General features: G+C 31.6%; 2 protein-coding genes and 1 long non-coding RNA gene across 3 annotated transcripts; 2 read left to right on the top strand and 1 right to left on the bottom strand.

Annotated features, from left to right (window-relative positions):
• Positions 1-1,048: 1,048 nt before the first annotated feature.
• LOC107945200 (uncharacterized) lies at positions 1,049-3,642 on the top strand. The gene is made up of 3 exons (XR_001696439.2): positions 1,049-1,502; positions 2,507-2,610; positions 3,244-3,642. It is a non-coding gene; the product is annotated as an uncharacterized lncRNA (long non-coding RNA).
• A 1,146-nt stretch (positions 3,643-4,788) lies between these two features.
• On the top strand, positions 4,789-8,493 carry LOC107945199 (ras-related protein RABD1). The gene is made up of 8 exons (XM_016879079.2): positions 4,789-5,102; positions 5,212-5,284; positions 5,497-5,544; positions 5,650-5,697; positions 6,746-6,817; positions 7,407-7,562; positions 7,821-7,924; positions 8,277-8,493. The coding sequence occupies exons 1-8, from the start codon at positions 5,089-5,091 to the stop codon at positions 8,365-8,367; spliced, it is 606 nt and encodes a 201-aa protein (XP_016734568.1). The 5' UTR covers positions 4,789-5,088; the 3' UTR covers positions 8,368-8,493.
• A 301-nt stretch (positions 8,494-8,794) lies between these two features.
• LOC107945198 (ras-related protein RABA2a) lies at positions 8,795-11,035 on the bottom strand. The gene is made up of 2 exons (XM_016879078.2): positions 10,717-11,035; positions 8,795-9,421 (listed from the first exon to the last, which is right to left on the bottom strand). The coding sequence occupies exons 1-2, from the start codon at positions 10,879-10,881 to the stop codon at positions 8,939-8,941; spliced, it is 648 nt and encodes a 215-aa protein (XP_016734567.1). The 5' UTR covers positions 10,882-11,035; the 3' UTR covers positions 8,795-8,938.
• Between the last annotated feature and the right edge of the window lie 4,394 nt (positions 11,036-15,429).

Below are 15,429 nucleotides of genomic sequence, written 5' to 3'. Positions count from 1 at the left end.
TTTAATATTAAATGAGAATAATGGAATTGGGGTGAATTACCCTAAAATGTTGATTTTCAATCATAATTCCCGGATTAGTCGATTCAATGGATATGGCAAAAAACGCTTCTAATTAAATGTGCTTTTGGCTTTGGCTAAATGGTTAGATGTTAATGCTATTATCCTTAAGTCTTGGGTTTGATTCTTCTCTTATACACATTTGTATTTTTTTTTATTTCATGCTGCTTTAAGCTTTTTAAAAATTTTAATTAATTTTTTTAACATATTAATTCTTTGGTTAGATAGATAATTGCAATTACATCATTGAGTATGAGGATCCATTATTTTTATAAGCATATTAATGTATTTTTTATTTCATATTGTTTTAATTTTTTTTATTTTTAATTAATATTTTGATGATATTTTTTAATTATTGTTTTTAACTAATGTATTTTGTTATGAGGTTGTGATGGAGGGTGAATCCATGGTGTGCACATTTTAGAGGCTTATAACATCATTAGTTGTCTTACCACTATTTCCTTCCATATGTTAATTGTATTGGTAATTCAGTTTCGCACTATTTAGCTAGTTAGTTACATGATAGTATGGATATTTTGCTTTTTTATATTTTGATAATCTTTATCCATGAATTTATGATGCTGGATGCTATTAATATTTAATGTATGATTATTTTATCCAAAAAAATTAGAATTTTATTAGGATTTTAAATGAGTGTTCAGGTCCATTTAAATTTTTATTAAAATTTATTCAGATTAGTTAAATTACTTTAACAAATTATTATTTAAAACTCGACACAAATATATGTTTAATTTAAGGTTAAATTTTATATTCATTCGTTAAAAAATTAAATTATATTTTTACCATTTAAATATTAAATATTTTAAAAAGGAGCTTGACAGTTGACACCAACAAGTGTTAATATGCTGTAATCATTTCATAATAATTATTCTGATTCCAACGGAGCATGAAAATTTTGATTGTGTAAACATTCTCACTAAAATCGACAACAGTATGTTTAAAAAAAAAAGTATTCTAGGAAATGATGATTGTTTGAGTAAAAATAAAACTTTAAAATCAATAAAAGAACCATCGTATTTGAAAAAAAAAATTATGATTTTTAAAATGTTAATTTTATCTTTTAAGCAAAAACTTAATTCTTATATAATCTTTTTAAGTACTAGATTATAGAATTTATGTAACAAATTTAAAATTTTTTTAATCTGTGGCCCCACCGATTACCTTGTTTGGTTGGATGTATTGCCCTGATACGCTGCGCACGGATTCCCCATTTGCCCTAATCGGTCCTCTTTTACCCTCCCAAGCCGTTGTAGCATCTTTTCTTTTTTTCATTTTTCTTCCCATTTCCTTCCAACCTTCTCCCTCCTTTTCATGCTTCTATCCTGACCAACCCTTTAACAAACCCTAACAACCCTCAACAAGGCCTTCAATTACGAATTGTATGAGGTAACAGAGTAACAGAGAATAGCAGCAATGGTTCCCAAGTACGCTTCTCCCTTATTCTATTCCTTTGATTTCAAATAAATTTCTTTATATATACCATGAATTTAATGATCTGTTCTTGAAATATTGTTTCGTTATTTTTGTTTTTTTGGGGAAAAAATGGATTTTCCTTTCATTTCATTCCATTTCGGCCTGAAATCTGAAAATATGATTAATTTTTTGGTTTTTTAGGTTATATTTACATGTAATTTCAATGTTAACCAGTTTTGTGTTTAAATTTTGTCTTTGAAATTTTACACTTTCAATCGATCAACTGTACATAGGATTTGATTAATGAAGCTAATAGTTGTGAATTAACGAAAGGGAAAGGTTTTAATGCCTGCTGTAATTTGATTGATTGGAACACTATATGGTGTTTAAGGCGATCGATTATTTTCATTGTTAAAATATACCTCTGTTTGTCTGTTTTAGCTCGTTGGATAGTAGCTCTATAAATAATTATTTTTGTTTTGTCGGCTATGTTGCTGCTGATGAATGTTGGATATGGGTTCGAGTTTTCTCATTTAAGTTTTACATAAATTTGGAGGTAATGTTAATTGGACTTAGGTGTTTTTGTAAGATATGTGTATGTATGCTTCATAAGTGTATTCTTTTATGTATTTGGGAATCTTTGGAATATATTAATGTCATATCCATGCGCAAGAATCTGTTGAACATTGCTTGAAATACAAGTTTCCGATACGGTTATTTTTGGAAAAATGAAGAGTACAAGAGCACCTTACAAGTTGGAAATGGGAAATTAACTTGCTCCTGCTTCATACTATGGTCTATAAGATGGATATTATGTTTTTTTGCAATCAAGAGCTAGTGTAAGGGTAGTTGTTTGTAGAATTCTGTTTATGTTAATGGTGATTGTTGTTCGATCTTGTTAATTATGTAATAAGCTCGTAACTCGTTCAAAGGCACAAATGAGCATGCTGTCATAAAGTGTGACTTTAAGAGTGAGAAAGGGATAACATCTAACTTATTAGATGTACCTTATTAGATGTTGAGAATGCGCTTGCGAAGTTCACATGGGCTAAAGAAGTTCATAAGAAGATGGTTACGCTGAAAGAGGAAGGCAAGCCGATGCCAAAGAACTTTGCTGAGGTAGGTTCACCACTGGTTTTTTTCAGTTATGTTTTTGCTGATCATATGTTGAATGATACAAATGTATGAGCTAGTGTATTTATGCTTATTGCTCAATTTGTCTGATCTTAAATTCTCTAAGTTAATGTGTTTTTGTCTTTTGGCTGCTACTCGGTGAATATGATGTTGAATGTAGGATGAGCTATTTGAAAGACAAGTAAGATATTTGTCTAAGAAGGTAGGGTAGTTAGTTTGAGTGTCTGATATATATGTTTGACACGGGTGTGTTATGTTCATTTTTTGTCCAAGTTTTTTAATGTATTTGGAGGATTTTTAGAGGATTATCTCCCTATGTTCATTCTCGTCCCAGGCTTGCATCAAACATGGATGCATAAAGGAAAAGAAAGAGTCGAACTAACATAGAGTTACAGATGTTTGGTCTGCTGATCTACGTTATGCTTTTTTTGTTCAATGCCAGATTGCTTAAAAGACTGAGATGTCTGCCTTCATTCATCTTCAGTTGCTGAAATTCGCATTTGAGTTCGGATGAATGTTTCTCCCACAGTTTAAAACATCAATGACAAGTATTAGTTTATGCATCTCTCTCTTTCTCCATTGGAAATGTCATTCGTTTTATTTTTTTTTCTTTTGCAGGTGCAAAAGCTAATGGGTTCAACACCATTGGATCTTGCCAAGTTTAATATGGTAAAGAGTGGAGAAATGAGCCGTAATGCTCCTTGTCCATGTGGTTGCAAGAAGAGATACAAAAGGTAATTTGGCACACTATTTCTCAGCGATCTGTGTTGCTGTGAGTAGCTCATAACCTGGACGCAGTGCTTAAGAGATTTTATGTCCTCAACCACGGAATGTTTTTCCAGTGCCAGTGTTGTTCCCTTCAAGTAGCACAATTTGTTTATCTTCTTTCATAAGAAGTTTCTCTTTGTGAGCTAGTTTCGTTTTGATACTTATATGTTGTTGGGGTCTACTTTAGTATCTAACTTTACAAGTAGGTCTATTTTGACTATGAATTTATATTCCGTCCAAATTTAATGATGTGAGACAATCTTAAAGTGTTATGTTAATAAATTTTATATATTTCAAGTTCAAAGATTAAAATATATCTAATTGTCAAGTTCAATTATTAAAGTGTTATGTCAATAAAATTTTATATATTTCAAGTTCAAAGATTAAAATATATCTAATTGTCAAGTTTAATTATTAAAGTGGACAAAAAATATACAAGTACTAAAATAAACTTAATTGTTAAGTTCAAGTTAAGAAGTATACTAAATCTTTGGGGTAAATTTTAAAATTATACATGAAATTTAATTTAGGGTATGTTTGTTAATATTTGAATATTATATTTATGCAAAATATAATTTTCAAGTTATTTATTACTTTTAATTTTTTTGTAGAATAATTAAATTATTTGATTCACTAATGATGTTTTAGCACATTAAATTTGTATTTCGGTTTAAAAATAATAAATGAGATTAAATATTTTTTATATTATTATATATTATGATTTTAGTAAATTAATATAAGAATAATTATATTAAGAATTTTATTAAATTATATATTTTTATTAAATTATATTTAATAATAATTATTTTAAATTATTATTAAATTATTTATTATTTATATTAATAATCTTATTAAAATTTAATAACAATAACAATAAATCATCTACCTAAAAAAAATTCTGTTAAGGGTATTTTAGTCATTTTAATTTTTTTTCTTATGCTATTGCGCCTCTATTCCATTACATTCAACCAAACAATTGAATTGCTATTACGCCTCTATTCCATTACAGCGAACCAAACGTGCAGTTAATGTTTTAGGTTTAAATTTTATTATGCGTAAATATTTTTTTTGTTTATATGAAAAAATAAAATTGCTCTCAAAATATTATTTATTACTTTGTAAAAATGAGAGATTTTTTTATAAATTCTCTATTGGGTTAGAATTCAATTGAAGGTATGGTTGTTTGAACAAGATCGAATCGGTCTATCATATTTATTAAATCAGTTGAGAAACCAGTTTAAGAGAGGTATCAGATCGATTAACTCATAAATTGATTGAAACAATAATAAAACTATTTTTTTATTTTTGAAATATTATTTTATTTTTATAAATTTTGTAATAATTTATTAAATCGAATCTTATAAATGAGTTAGACCCGTGAAACTGATTAAATTCACGAATGAATGACTTACCTGATTCGAGTATGAATTGCATGGGAGTATGATGCCAATTTAGGAAAAATTATAGATACTAGTATAGGTAATCTTTACCATACAGATTATGGGTGTCCGTATATAATAATTTGTTGGAAGGCTTTCAAAGCCTTTGGAACGTTTTATTACCCTTATATAATAAAAATAAGAATATTTAATATTTAATTTGTCTACAATAAGAAGGGGATAGAGTGACGGCCAAAGCTTTCCCTTCCTCTTTCTCTGAAATTGTTTCAAAAAATTTCCCCTTTTCGATTCAATCATGAGTAACGAATAGTGAGTCCACCATTTCCTCTTCCCTTTTCTCTTTCCATTTATCAGTAATTTTTCCATATATTACTACTCACATTTCATTTCAAAACTTTTCTTTCTTGTTGGTTTTTAGTGATTATCTGTTCAAGCTTCTGCTTATCGGCGATTCCTCCGTCGGAAAATCCTGCTTGCTTCTCAGATTTGCTGTAAATTTTAATTTCTTACTATTCTTTAGATTGCTTTTCAGTTGTTATTTTCGATTTTTTACATTGTCGGTTTGGTTTTGGCCTTTTGGGCTTTCCCCTCTTTCTTGTTGTAAATTAAGAAGAAGAATGAGTAATGAACTTGATTTTAAGGTTAATGTTAGAGTAATTAGGGTTATGAATTTTAAGTGTTTTTTACGTTGTTTTTTTCCCAGGATGATTCTTATGTGGATAGCTACATCAGTACCATCGGTGTTGATTTCGTGAGTTTTTTTTTCGTTGCTGGACAAATATTTTTAATGGAAGTTGTTTCATACTTTCATCTGCTAAAAATGTGAAAATTAATTTACCTAATTGTTTATATTCAGAAAATCAGAACAGTGGAGTTGGACGGCAAGACAATCAAGCTGCAAATTGTGAGTATAATATGTTTCTTTACTAAATGTAATTTACTTTTCAAAGCCAATTACAATGCATTTCCAATCTTCTTTAATTTAAGCTGATATTTTCATTCTTTCAAAGTTATTTATGGTCAAAAAAATTTTGAATGTCGCTAAATTTACAACCCTATATAATTTTGTTGTCATGTAGGAAAGCCATATGGGCTTTGCGAGAGTCCCGTGTCAAATTATTGTCTTGGTAGAAGAATACGAGTATATGACCCAACTGTCAATAAAGGCTGCTACTAGTGTTTGGCTTTATATATAGATGGTTTAGTTGTAAATGATTGAGAGAAGATAGTGCCATATATCAATTTCCTACCAAGAAGGGCTTGCATAATCTAATGACTTATTTTTGATACACCGGAATTGGGGTGAATGTACCTAGCGGGTTCCTCTATTATAGGGATTGGATCAAATTAGTCTCTCTATTGTTAAATTGATCAATTTAGTCCTTGTACTATTAAAAAAATCAAATAAGTCCAAATTTCAATAGAGTTAACATTTATTGTTAGAAATTGTTATTTACTGTTAACAAAGTTACTATTTTGAAAGCTTTTTATGGTTCTGCAAATGAAATATTTTGTCCGGAGTTGAATTGCAAATGATAAAAAATAATTTTCATGTTATGTTTTTAACAGTAAATGTTAACTTTATTGCAATTGGCCTTATTTGATTCTTTTTAACAGTACAGGGATTAAATTGATCCATTTAATAGTATAGGGATTAATTTGGTCTAGTCCCTATAATAGAGGGATTTCACAAGTACTTTCACCCCAGAAATGGAGACTTTAGTTGTATAACTGATGCAGGAGTTGTTAGTTGTGGCCATTAAGAAGGTGTTTGTAGGACAAGTTTGTTTAGTTAATCCAATTTAATTACTTTTCTTACGTTTGACCATGGCTGTCTAATGTTGGGAGAAATTAGTGACGGAAGAGCCATGCATCACTTTCCTCTAAAAGTTTTTCCCCCTTTCTCACTGGCTCTCTATTAATGTGTAACATTTTGCTCTTGTTTCTTTTAGTGGGATACTGCTGGACAGGAGCGTTTTCGGACTATTACTAGCAGCTACTACCGAGGAGCTCATGGGATAATAGTAAGAAACTGAACCTGATTGATCTCAGATCATAAAATTTTATCCCAACTAGACCTTCAGGGTGGGTATTGGGATGTGTTTCAAGAAAATATGACCATCAGGTTATCTGCTAATTGATATCCATTTTCTTTCTTGCAAATATAATTAACTTGCAGTCAATATTCTGGATGTTCTTGCGTCATGCTAATTGTAATGTGAGCCCAAAACTACCTTATTTATAAATTCTCAACTTGGTGAAAGAGGAGGAGCCTGCTTTACTAAACATACATATTATTGGCTTTTTACTGCTGTTTTGAATTTTCTATTTTGGGTGTGTAAATTTATTTCCAATCAGGAATGTGTGACAGAAATGTTCACTGTAGCTCTTGCTAATTGCCTCCCATTTACTGATTCCATTGGTCAGCTAGGTGAATATAAGTCCATACTGCTGTTTGAACACCCTGAAATTTATAAAAAAAAATTTGTCAAAATCAAATCCTAGCATGTCAAAGAACATAGAACATATATTTTATTGTTAAACATTTTACTTTCTTATTTCATATCTGACCCTGTTAAGTGTCTCAGAATCCTTTTGTTGGTATTACAACAGGTCGTCTATGATGTTACCGAGATGGAGAGCTTCAACAATGTCAAGCAGTGGTTGAACGAGATTGACAGATATGCTAATGACAGTGTATGTAAGCTTCTGGTTGGGAACAAATGTGATTTAGTTGAGAACAAGGTTGTCGACACGCAGACAGCGAAGGTTTGTTTTGTTATTTTTTATGTTGGGACAGTTATCATCAGTTAATTGTCTTGTTTACCCGGGGTGTTCCTTGAAGGTTTTTAATCTCTTTGAGATTTCTAGATGCTTTTGGTCCTCTTGAAATTTCTCGCTGGTTATGAATGGATAAGATAACAGTTTGGTTACACTACTGTAATCTACAGCTGGTGATTAAATATAATTTACTGCAGGAAATCATAATTTGATTAATTTGCAATTCTGTTCTTCATTGAACTACAGGCATTTGCAGATGAAATTGGGATTCCTTTCCTGGAGACAAGTGCTAAAGATTCAATCAATGTGGAGCAGGCTTTCTTAACCATGGCTGGCGAGATTAAGAAAAAGTACAATGAGTTCCACTCTGTCGTACTTTTCCTTTTTTTTTTTCCTTTCAAAATCCATAATCTTTTTACCTATTTGCTATTAAATGAATGTTGTTTATGGTAAGATGTCACAATTGTCATGGTCACCCACCAATAGGTTCGTAATGCACCACAGAGTATTTAATGTAATGATCATGCTTCTGATAATTGATTTCACATTGCTAGCTTAGTCTGGAGTTCACCAGACGTTCATAAGATGTTTACATTATTTATTGTCTAAAATCTCCACTTTCTATTTATTTCTAGTTCTTTTATATGTCGTATATTTAATTACGAAGTTTACCTATCTGGTTTTCTATCCAATTTTATGTAGAATGGGTAACCAGCCAACTGGGAACAAGTCAGCCGGAACTGTTCAAATGAAGGGACAACCGATCGAACAGAAGAACAATTGCTGTGGCTAGTAGCCGGAACTCTTTTAGATCGTAAACATGTTGCATATCATATGAATGTTTCAGAAACTAAAATGCTGCCTACTTGAACTTTTTCTGTGTAAGTTGAAGTACCAATGCATGTTCCTCTGTATCTTATATTTTCGTTAGATTATATACCGTATTTGCTGAAAAACAAAATGTTGGAAGTACTGAACTTGAGTGCAGGAACCATTATTAGTAATTCCTGATATTCTGGTGTTCACGAGGACAAAAAGATTCAAACCACAGGAAATGCATGAGTGACAAAACTGAGGATTAGTGGGTGCAATACCTTCAATGTTTAACCTGTAAGCCTTCACAAAAATGATGATAAAATCCCGGTATCTGAAACAGTCGAAAATTATTACCCCCCTTAAGATCATTAACAGAGGAGATGGTAATTACAGCCATGTCAAAATAATCAATAACTTGCAACAACACAAGAACATGAATAATTCAAATGTTTGTAATGATACAAAATAACGTAATAGAAACAACAAGAATGTCTTGACAATACAACACATTGATTACACAAAAGAAAGGAATGAAAATTGTAACATGTTCAAGATGATGAGCAGCAAGCCTTCTTGGTGTTGGCTTCGGGTGCTCCAACATCAATGGTCTTCCCTTCTTTAATACTTGCTGGTGCTGGCTCATCTGAAGAAAGTGACTTCTTACTAATTTTGCGGTATATTTCAGACAGAATGGTCTGGAAAGCCTTCTCAACATTTATTGCTTCTAGTGCAGATGTCTGAATAAATGAAAGGCCTTCTTTCTCGGCATAGCTTTGACCATCCTCTGTGGCAACTGCTCGGAGATGCTTCAGATCAGTCTTGTTCCCAATCATCATAATTACAATGTTAGAATCTGCATGGTCCCTGAGTTCTTTCAGCCATCGGCTCACATTTTCAAAAGTCGTTGGCTTGGTAACATCGTACACCAGAAGAGCTCCAAGAGCACCTCTATAGTAAGCACTGGTTATTGCTCTGTACCGTTCCTGACCAGCAGTGTCCCATATCTGAGCTTTCACAGTCCTCCCTTCAACCTGAAAGAAGCTGTATTAAGAACATTTAACTTATAACAACCAGACCCGTAACCGTATTTCTCATGCCTAACACGCAGGGGAAAAGGCAAACAGAGAGACCAGAAACGCATTCGAGGCTTTCTCCAAGAAATGGACATTAGCTATATTCTCTCTGTAAAAAAGACCAACTCCACATTTTCAGTCATTTCCGACAAGAGAGAAACAAAAAGACTAAAATCTAAACTTCTTTATGTTAGATTAGTTGTAACAAGGTAGGCCATCAAGTAGACTGAGCGAAATAACATGACATGTGTGCAACTCAGCTCTTAAAAGGTTGCGACTTTGGATTTAGATGAACATTTCCAACCTTGTTTGATCATAACAGCCAAGTTAGTACAAATAACAATGTATTATTTTTCAGCTTTTACAGTTATTTTCATACGAGAACTAAAATGTCTATTTATAATAATTAAATTTAGCTAATATCTTATTCCACCATTCAACATTTTTGGTATTAAAAAGATACCCTTTAGTCATAAATATCAGTTAACCAAGAAAACTCGCACATTTTCCACCAAGAAATATGGATTGGCATAGCCAGGAACCTGTTGCCCTTTAATCATCCCCTATAAGGGCTGATAACTCATGACTAAACTCACCAGCGGCCACCTAATCCGATGGCAGCCACACTTTTTTTTTTTTAGGTATAACCACAAGTATCATCATTCGTTTTGTAATCTAGGATTAGTTCTGTTCGGGCCGGGAGCGGATTCAAATAGACTCTAAAATTCAAACTTGATTCAAATGTCCGAACTGATGAGATCGTGCAAATGAACTACATATATTTTAATAGATAACCACCTAATTTCATTTCAGTTAATTAACAAATATTTAATGATATATAGTTATTTCAAATCCACCGCCAAATAGGCGTCTATCAAATCCTTCACAATCAAAGAAAAATTTTACATATTTATTCATGTCTCACATAGCTTCAACACAATTCAATACTAAAGATTATCAAAATCAGGAGTGAACTCCATTTTCTTTCAAATACTATATCACTGATTGGCTCAATCTAAAATATCATACATTCAAGAAAAAACTGGAGAAATTTTTTTTTTTGAAAGTAAAGCAGTTGAAATTCAAATTAAAAAGAACGATTAAACAACGAACGAATCAGATCTACCGCACGTTAAGAACGGGAAATAATTGATCTAAATCCAAGCATCCAAAGTAAACCAAAATTACACTTCATTACAGATATACAAATAAATTAACGAAAAAAAAGAGCAGAAAAAGGGGAGATTGATTACTTGGAGAGTGCGGGTGGCGAATTCGACGCCGATGGTAGATTTAGATTCTAAGCAAAACTCGTTCCGAGTAAATCGAGAAAGCAAATTAGATTTTCCAACACCAGAATCGCCGATTAGCACTACCTTAAACAAGTAATCGTATTCCTCGTCCGGTCTCCTCGCCATCTTTTTAGTTGGTTTTTTTTTTTTTAAGCGTTTTAGGATAAAAATTGAGAATAGCAGAGAAGTCCTTTGTATTTCCAAGGGACGGAAGGATGGATCTGTGAGAGAAAATCAAAAACAATGGACAGATTTTTATAATTTGTCAATAAAATGTTTCAACTTTAATTATTATTATTATTATTATTATTGGTTAAAATGTCAAGTAAGCCTTTTGAAAATAATTAAAAAATCAATTAAGTCCATCCTTCAAAAATTGTACTTAATTTGATACAAATCATGATTCATAGTAGAGGTGCTCATGGGCCGGGCGGCCCGGCCCGGCCTGACGGCCCGCCCAAAATATGGGAGGGTTTGGGTAAAAATATAGGCCCGAAATATGGGCTTGGGCAAAAAAAATGAGGCACGATTAAAAAATGGGCCGGGCCTCGGGCACCACTTTTTTGGCCCGGGCCGGCCCGGCCTGGCCCGAATATAATAATTTTTTTATTTTTTTATTTTTAAAATACTTTTTTTTTAAAAAATTTAATTTTAAAATATTTTTAAAATACTTTTTTAATTTTTTTTAATTTTAAAATATTTTTAAAATAAATTTTTTAATTTTTAAAATAAATTTTTGGTATTTATTTAAAAAACGGGCCGGGCCCGGGCTTATGAATTTTTTCTCGAGCCGAGCTTGGGCAAAATTCTAGGCCCATATTTCGAGCCGGGCCGGGCCCGGGCCGAAATTTTTTCTGGGCCCGGCCCGGCCCATGAGCAGCTCTAATTCATAGACCTCAATTGAATCACAATTCCTCAACCATAACAATTGTTCCAAGCACTAAGCACATCATCATTCAAACCTCTCACTCAACTCTCCACGTAAGACTGATCGATACACTAGACCTGTCCATGGGCCGGGCGGCCCGACAGCCCGCCCGAAATATGGGAGGGTTCGGGTAAAAATATAGGCCCGAAATATGGGCTTGGGCTCAACTTTTTTAGCCCGAGCCCGGCCCGGCCCAGCCCGAATATAATAAATATATATTTTTTATTTTTATTTTTTAATTTTAAAATACTTTAAAATCTTTTTTTATTTTTTATTTTTAAAATATTTTTTTTGTGTTTATTAAAAATCGGGCCGGGCCGGGTCGGGCTTATTCTTTTTTCCCGGGCCGGGCCTGGGCAAAATTTCAGGCCCATATTTTGGGCCGGGCTGGGCCCGGGCCTAAGAGTCGGGCCGAAAATTTTTTCTGGGCCCAGCCCGAACCCGGCCCGGCCCGGCCCATGGACAGGTCTACGATACACGTAAGACTGATTGATATCCCATTTCATTCTTTTCATTTTTTTATTATTGAAACCAAAAACTCTTGTAAAATAAAACAAGTATCTATACTTATTTATATTTATTTTATTTTTTAAAATATTAATTTTTTATAAACATTTTTTATTTTTGATAAATTTTATAATTTTAATTTTTATAACTTTTTGTAATTCTTAAAAAATTTGCAATAAATTTTAAATTTTAAAATCATTTTCATAATGTTTAATCATTTTTAAAAATTTTAGGCTTAAATGTTAAAAAAACTCATTGAAAAATATATAAAAAATTAATTAAACCCTTGCAAAATTATTAAAAATTAATTAGTTTCTTCATATATTTTGATATGCCTAAAAATACTAAGAAAGATGAATTATTATTTTAAAATTTCAATAAAGTTTTCTAAAATAAAAGAGTTAAAAAGAAAGAAAATATTGGACAATCAATTTATAGTGGTTCATCCTTAATTGTCTACCTCCACTACCTTGGTACTCTAAGAAAAATGTATTATTGTTTACAATCCCTATATTTTTTAATAAGTCTAATATAAAACTTTTCCGCTAATTTTTATATCTTAGCAAAAATCCTTTAACTTTTATAAAGGCTCAATTGGAACTTATCTAATTCCTTATGGTTTTATATCTAAAAAACCCTTAACTACACTCTTTAAAATGCAAGGAGAAATAACAAATAATTGGTGAACTTCTAATAGGTGTGTGTTGTCAAGTGTGAGCATTAAATGCAAAGAAATAAGAGTGATCTGTTATAGGTTGGACATGTGCAAGCCCATTTATGATATCCAAATCTGTTATAGGTTGGACGTGTGTAAGCTCATTTACGATATCCAAACCTGTTATACGAACACATCTTAAAGATTGGTTTGGATTAGATCAAGCAAATTGACTTCCCTGTTTTGTAGAGATTTGATTAGATTTTGAATATTGAAGACTTATCTTGGACTTATTGAAGATATTCGCTGAGCTTATTATCCTGCTAGTTTAATGGGAGAGATTGATTGTAATTGATCTAGTATGTTAGCAAATCGAAATTAGTTTATACACTTGAGATTTGTATAGGTTTTGTACAAAGAATTTTAGCACTTATTTGTTAAATAAAGAACTTGTAATCGTAAGTGCATTGAGTTTAAAAATAAGTTAATTACTTTGTTTTCAGTCTAAGTTCCTAAAAACTTAGAGGAGAGTGATACAAATCTTAAGTGCAATAATGAGATTGCTAATATGATAAGGGTCAGAACTTGTAATCACTTGTACGAGGAAAATCAAACTGCGTAAACATATTATTGTGTTCATCTTTGTTCTTCATCAGCGCCTAAAGCAATTGGTATTGATTGTATCACTATTTTTGGCATTGCTCAACTTTCTAGCAAATATTACTCAGTTCTTTCATGTTGAAAACCTTGAAGTTTCGAAACACTTAGAAAGTAATAAACTTAAAAAACCTATGAGTCAAATCACGTTAATCCTCAAAATACTCTTTACATCTCACAAAAAATTAACACAATTTCACATGAAAAATATATTTCACCCCATGATGATATGAGTGGTTAGCTAAGCCTATTTACAAGCTAAAAATACAAGTAATTAAAATAAAAAATAATTTCTAATTGTCAGTGTTTGACTACTATACTCAGATATCACTTACAAGTTAATATTTTATCCAAAGATGAAATATTAATGAAGTGTCTGATATATTGAGATGAGATTTATCTTTATTCAAATTATTTTGGTTTAAATTTGAAATATTTTGAAACAAATAAATTTAGATTTTGGCTTTAGGATTTAATTGAGGATGTCTAATATTTTAAATAGATTAGTTGAAACAAAATGCCACCAAAGTGACATCTTTTACGTAGATTAGTTTATTTAAAATATCAAGATGATTATATGTTTTTGTGATTCATGAGTTTATTAATTGAACCAAAGGTAAGTTAATATTTGGTAGAATTTCAACACATCTGTGGTGATAAATGTGTGACAATTATTAGGTATTTTATGTGAGCAATAAGTTAGTCCAAAAATTGATTCATTGTTTGACATAATTTATTGTTAATGTTTGATTGCTACAAAAAGAGTATCGCTTCCTTTTAATATTATTGTCCAAAGACTTGATATTAATGGTGTTCGGCATCTTGGAATTGAAGCCACTATTTTGAATTTATTGTTTACTTATGGATATGAATATTCATGTGAGCTTGTTTTTATCTATTTTGTTCCATATTTAACTAGTTCATCTTATGCTGCCATAATATCTGCTAATATAAATTCTATACCCATGCTTAATGGGACTAATTTCAAGGAATTGAAAAGGAACTTATAGTGCTTGGTTATATGGACATAGGTATTGCACTAAGGGAAGAACAACCCGCACCTCTCAATACGGAAAGCCTCCTGATACTAAAAGGTATTTTGAGATGTGGGATCATTCAAATCGCATGAGTCTAATGATCATGAAGCCCAACATTCCAGAAGCCTTTAGGGGCACAAAATCTGAAGAGATTACTCAGGCCAAGGGTTTCCTTGATGAAATTGAGAAATTGTTAAAAATGATAAGGTTGAGATGACATCACTTCTGACTTCTTTGATGTTTATGAAGTATATGAGTCAATGAAACATGAGGGAGTACATTATGGAGATGTTCCATGTTGCTTCAAGACTTAAGGTACTTAAAATCAAGCTTTTTAAGGAATTGTTTGTTCTTATGGTTTTGGTATTGCTTCTTGCATATTTTAACCATTTTAAAATTAGTTACAACTGTCAAAAGGAGCAATGGACTCTAAATGAACCCATTTCTCATTGTGTGCAAGAGGAAGAAAGGTTGAAATATGATAAGGCTGAAAGTGTTCATTTGGACAGTGCCTCTAAAGACAACCATAATTAGGAATATTTTTATATGAAAACTGCACCATTTTTGGGGATGTTGAGTTTGGGAGGAGAAATAAGGTTAGAGATGTTACTTTTGAGGATGAATTGGATTTTAACTTAGTTACTGTTATCACTTTTGACAATGTTCAGGTTCTCATACCTATCATTGATCAAGAAGTGAATCTAGAACCTCAATAAGACAATATTGAATAACTCCCTATTCAAGATGAGGTAATTGTTCTAGAAGAACAAACTCAACAGCCTCAAAAACAAATGTCATTAAGAAGGTCCACTAAAGAAAAGGTTATAATGGCTTTAGTGAATTATTTTGACTTTAAACTGCATCAGATGAATGTTAAGTTAATGGTTTTT

The sequence above is a fragment of the Gossypium hirsutum genome, chromosome D12 (assembly GCF_007990345.1).
Source record: "Gossypium hirsutum isolate 1008001.06 chromosome D12, Gossypium_hirsutum_v2.1, whole genome shotgun sequence".
NCBI lineage: Eukaryota > Viridiplantae > Streptophyta > Magnoliopsida > Malvales > Malvaceae > Gossypium > Gossypium hirsutum.
The sequence above is the reverse complement of the archived record's forward strand: the minus strand, read 5'-3'. Positions and strand labels throughout refer to the sequence as shown.

Coding starts and splice junctions, on each gene's coding strand:
- LOC107945199 (XM_016879079.2), top strand. Junction 5,545..5,649: donor GTACCATCGGTGTTGATTTC/GTGAGTTTTTTT, acceptor GTTTATATTCAG/AAAATCAGAACAGTGGAGTT. Junction 5,698..6,745: donor AGACAATCAAGCTGCAAATT/GTGAGTATAATA, acceptor TGTTTCTTTTAG/TGGGATACTGCTGGACAGGA.
- LOC107945198 (XM_016879078.2), bottom strand. CDS start 10,881: ATGGCGAGGAGACCGGACGAGGAATACGATTACTTGTTTAAGGTAGTG. Junction 9,422..10,716: donor TCGCCACCCGCACTCTCCAA/GTAATCAATCTC, acceptor AGCTTCTTTCAG/GTTGAAGGGAGGACTGTGAA.